Below are 3,370 nucleotides of genomic sequence, written 5' to 3' on the forward strand. Positions count from 1 at the left end.
TATTATCTAGCTTTTATAAGTTAGCTGTATAATTAGCTTAGAAAGGTTGTCTAGCGCGTTAGTTGCTTATTGTCTTTTAAGGGACCTTGTAGATAGCTGCAGTATGTTAGTTAGAAAGTGTTGCGTCTTATTTAAAAGCCTAAAGTGTAAGCTACATCTAATATTCCTTTAACATGTTTAAGTAGTGTTGTTAGAAATGCATTAGTGTAAAAAGAGTAGTGTAGTAGAGTCTTAGCAAAAGTAAGCAACTCAGGTGTGTAAGCAACTCGCCCATAAAGTACGTTATAAGAAATATATAAAGTAATAAACAATAGTGTTACTAAAGTGTATTTTAAAAAGATTATAACTAACTAGTGTGTTTTAAAAAAAGATTTTACTTAACTTTATATTTTATAAACTTAAATATATTAAGTATAGTAAGTGTTACTAATAACTTACTTTATTTTTAGTAATACTATAAAGATAGTAAAACTATTACTATTTATATACTTTTTTACTTATTACACTTTTTATAGCTATTTAATATAAGTTATTTTATATTTTTAAAAAAGTATATAAGCGCTAAGCTAAAAACCTTATATATAACTAAATTACTTATTATAAAGTAAGCTTATAAGTAAAGTAATACTTAAAAGTAAATAATAGCTAGCTAAATTTTAGCTTTAATTAAGTTAGTAAAAATTATTTTTTAAAAACTAAAGGTTTATATAAATTTAAGATTAGTTATCTAGAAATTAGTTAATTATTAGCTGTAATTAAAAGAACATGTTCTAGCTTTAGCTTTTAATGTGTTTCTACTCTTATAATAGTCTTTCTTTTCTTTGCACCTTGCGTTTTCTAGCGTTGCACCTGTTCCTTTTACTGCCTAATACTGCTACGCTACGCCTAATACTGCTACCTAATATCTTTAATTTAATTGTTTTAGCATTAAAGCCCTAGTTGTAGAGCTGCAGCTTGCGTAGTTTATTGCCTCTGCAGGAATTTCTTAGAGTACTAGGGAGCTCTAGCGCTGCTTCTACCTCTGCCTCTGCCTCTCTATTACTGCAAAGATTAATGTAGTACATGTAATACCTTAACAAGCTGTTTTACTTGCACAACTGCTAGTTTAGCTTTTTTAACTGCTGTTTAAATATAATAGGCTAATGTTTAGAGGTGTTAGTAAGAGATTACCTAGCAGTGTTAGGAAATGCATAAAGTAAATTGCAGCAAATTATAGTAAACTACAGCAAATTGCGGCAAACTATAGCAAATTGCAGCAAACTACAGCAAATTGCGGCAAACTATAGCAAATTAAAGCAAACTACAGTAGATTACAGCAGCAGGCAACAATCTCTAGTAGATATTAGTTGTGTTGCAAGTAGCTCTATGTATAGAGAGGGTTCTAGGGGGGTAATGCCTCTAGAAAAAAAAGCCTTACAAAGGGCAGCAATAATTGTACATAAGCTAGTGTTAGCGTAATAGGAAATTACTAAGCTTTAAGCAGCTAATAAGGCAGGTACATTTAGAAAGGCCTGCGCTTAACAGCTTAAAATAAGTTTAGGGCGCGCAGTGATAGGAAAAAGGCAAAGAAGCAGGTGTAAGCTTGTTAGATATGCGCACCTACTATCAAGACAGGAGGAACGCTGGACGAAAGCTGCTACATAGTACGAGCAATAAGCTCGAACAGTATGTTGCTGCAAATTGCAGCATGTTGCAGCTGGTCGCGCATAGGGCTAGTGCGCGAGGGACTCAGACTGGAAAAACAAAGCTGAGCAACACAAGCAGAGCAGACAAAAAGAAAAAGAAACATTAATTAATTAATACAATTAATCATCATCCCATACATTATATCTAAAACCCATTATTCATCTTAGGAAGCCTAGAAACAGTGCTTTAATCTGACAAAGCTAAAGTAGATAAGCAATTCTAAAGGCGCTGCGGACAGTGCAATTAGACTAGGCATAACGCGCAAACGTGTAAGCAAGAAGTAGAAGTAGTATCTAAATAATATTCCAGGCTGTACTGTACTCTATAGTGCTAGAGTGGGTTGTTATGGGCTATAATAAAGTTTGTTGTGGTGTGGTCTTGGCAAAAGTGAGCAACTTAGGTGTGCGAGCAACTGCCAATCCTCAACACACTAATGCGGCTGATGCCAATCCCCGACACACCGATGCGGCTGATGCCAATCCTCGACACACCAATGTGGCTGATGCCAATTCCCGACACACCAATGCGGCTGATGCCAATCCTCGACACACCAATGTGGCTGATGCCAATCCCCGACACACTGATGTGGCTAGAGAGGTGGAACAGACGCAACTAACTATAATTTAAACATGTTTTACACAACGCATGCTAGAGCAAACTGCATGCAAATTAGCGTAAAGGTGCACTTACATTAGGTATACATTTTTTTTAAAAAAGAATATAAGAAACACATAAGGTAACAGAGAAACAGCGTTACTAGGGTTTATCTAAAGAAATTCTAACTAACTAGCGCGTCTAAAAGAGGAGATTCTGCTCAACTTTTCGTTCTGCAAACCCGAATATAATAAGCAGAGCAAGCTCTGCTAATAAAATTACTAGAAATTTAGAAGCAGTTATTAAAAATAATGCTAGCACTAATAACACTTTTTATTATATAATTAGTAAGTAGTATTCTAATAAACTTAATCTGCATTAGAATCTTAAGAATAAAAAAGTTTACTATTTTAGTTATATTATTAATTTTATTATATAAGCATTTTTATTTTTAAGTTTATATAAAAGTTATCTTAAAAATCTTAAAGCTATAGACTTTAAAAAAGTAAATAAATTACCTCTTAATTCTATATAATAAGATATAATTAGAGCTATTAGTCCTTTTAGTAAACTTTATAATATTATAGTCTATATTTATAGTTTAGAGCTTTATGTAAATAAGTTTATCTTATAAGCTAGATAGATAATACCTTTAAATAATTATATAAGATAGAACAGCTAGTATTATTAGCAGAGCTTGCTCTGCTTATTATATTCGGGTTTGCAGAACGAAAAGTTGAGCAGAATCTCCTCTTTTGGACGCGCTAGTTAGTCAGAATTTCTTCAGATAAACCCTGGTAACGCTATTTCTCTGTCACCTTAGGTATTTCTTACATTCTTTTTTAAAAAAAATGTATACCTAATATAGGTGCACCTTTCTGTTAATTTGCATGCAGTTTACTCTAGCATGCGTTGTGTAAAACATGTTTAAATTATAGATAGTTGCGTCTGTTCCACCTCTCTAGCCACATCGGTGTGTCGGGGATTGGCATCAGCCACATTGGTGTGTCAGGGATTGGCATCAGCCGCATCGGTGTGTCGGGGATTGGCAGTTGCTCACACACCTGAGTTACTCACTTTTGCCAAGACC

General features: G+C 33.7%; 1 protein-coding gene across 1 annotated transcript; it reads left to right on the top strand.

Annotated features, from left to right (window-relative positions):
* Nucleotides 1-2,128: 2,128 nt before the first annotated feature.
* BDR25DRAFT_362024 (uncharacterized protein) lies at nucleotides 2,129-3,348 on the top strand (the record flags this gene model as incomplete). Its single annotated transcript, XM_033696530.1, has 2 exons — nucleotides 2,129-2,283; nucleotides 3,246-3,348. 2 exons carry the CDS (start codon nucleotides 2,129-2,131, stop codon nucleotides 3,346-3,348), a joined length of 258 nt encoding a protein of 85 aa, XP_033540940.1.
* Nucleotides 3,349-3,370: the final 22 nt, after the last annotated feature.

Source organism: Lindgomyces ingoldianus, assembly GCF_010093535.1.
Source record: "Lindgomyces ingoldianus strain ATCC 200398 unplaced genomic scaffold BDR25scaffold_49, whole genome shotgun sequence".
NCBI classification, from domain to species: domain Eukaryota; kingdom Fungi; phylum Ascomycota; class Dothideomycetes; order Pleosporales; family Lindgomycetaceae; genus Lindgomyces; species Lindgomyces ingoldianus.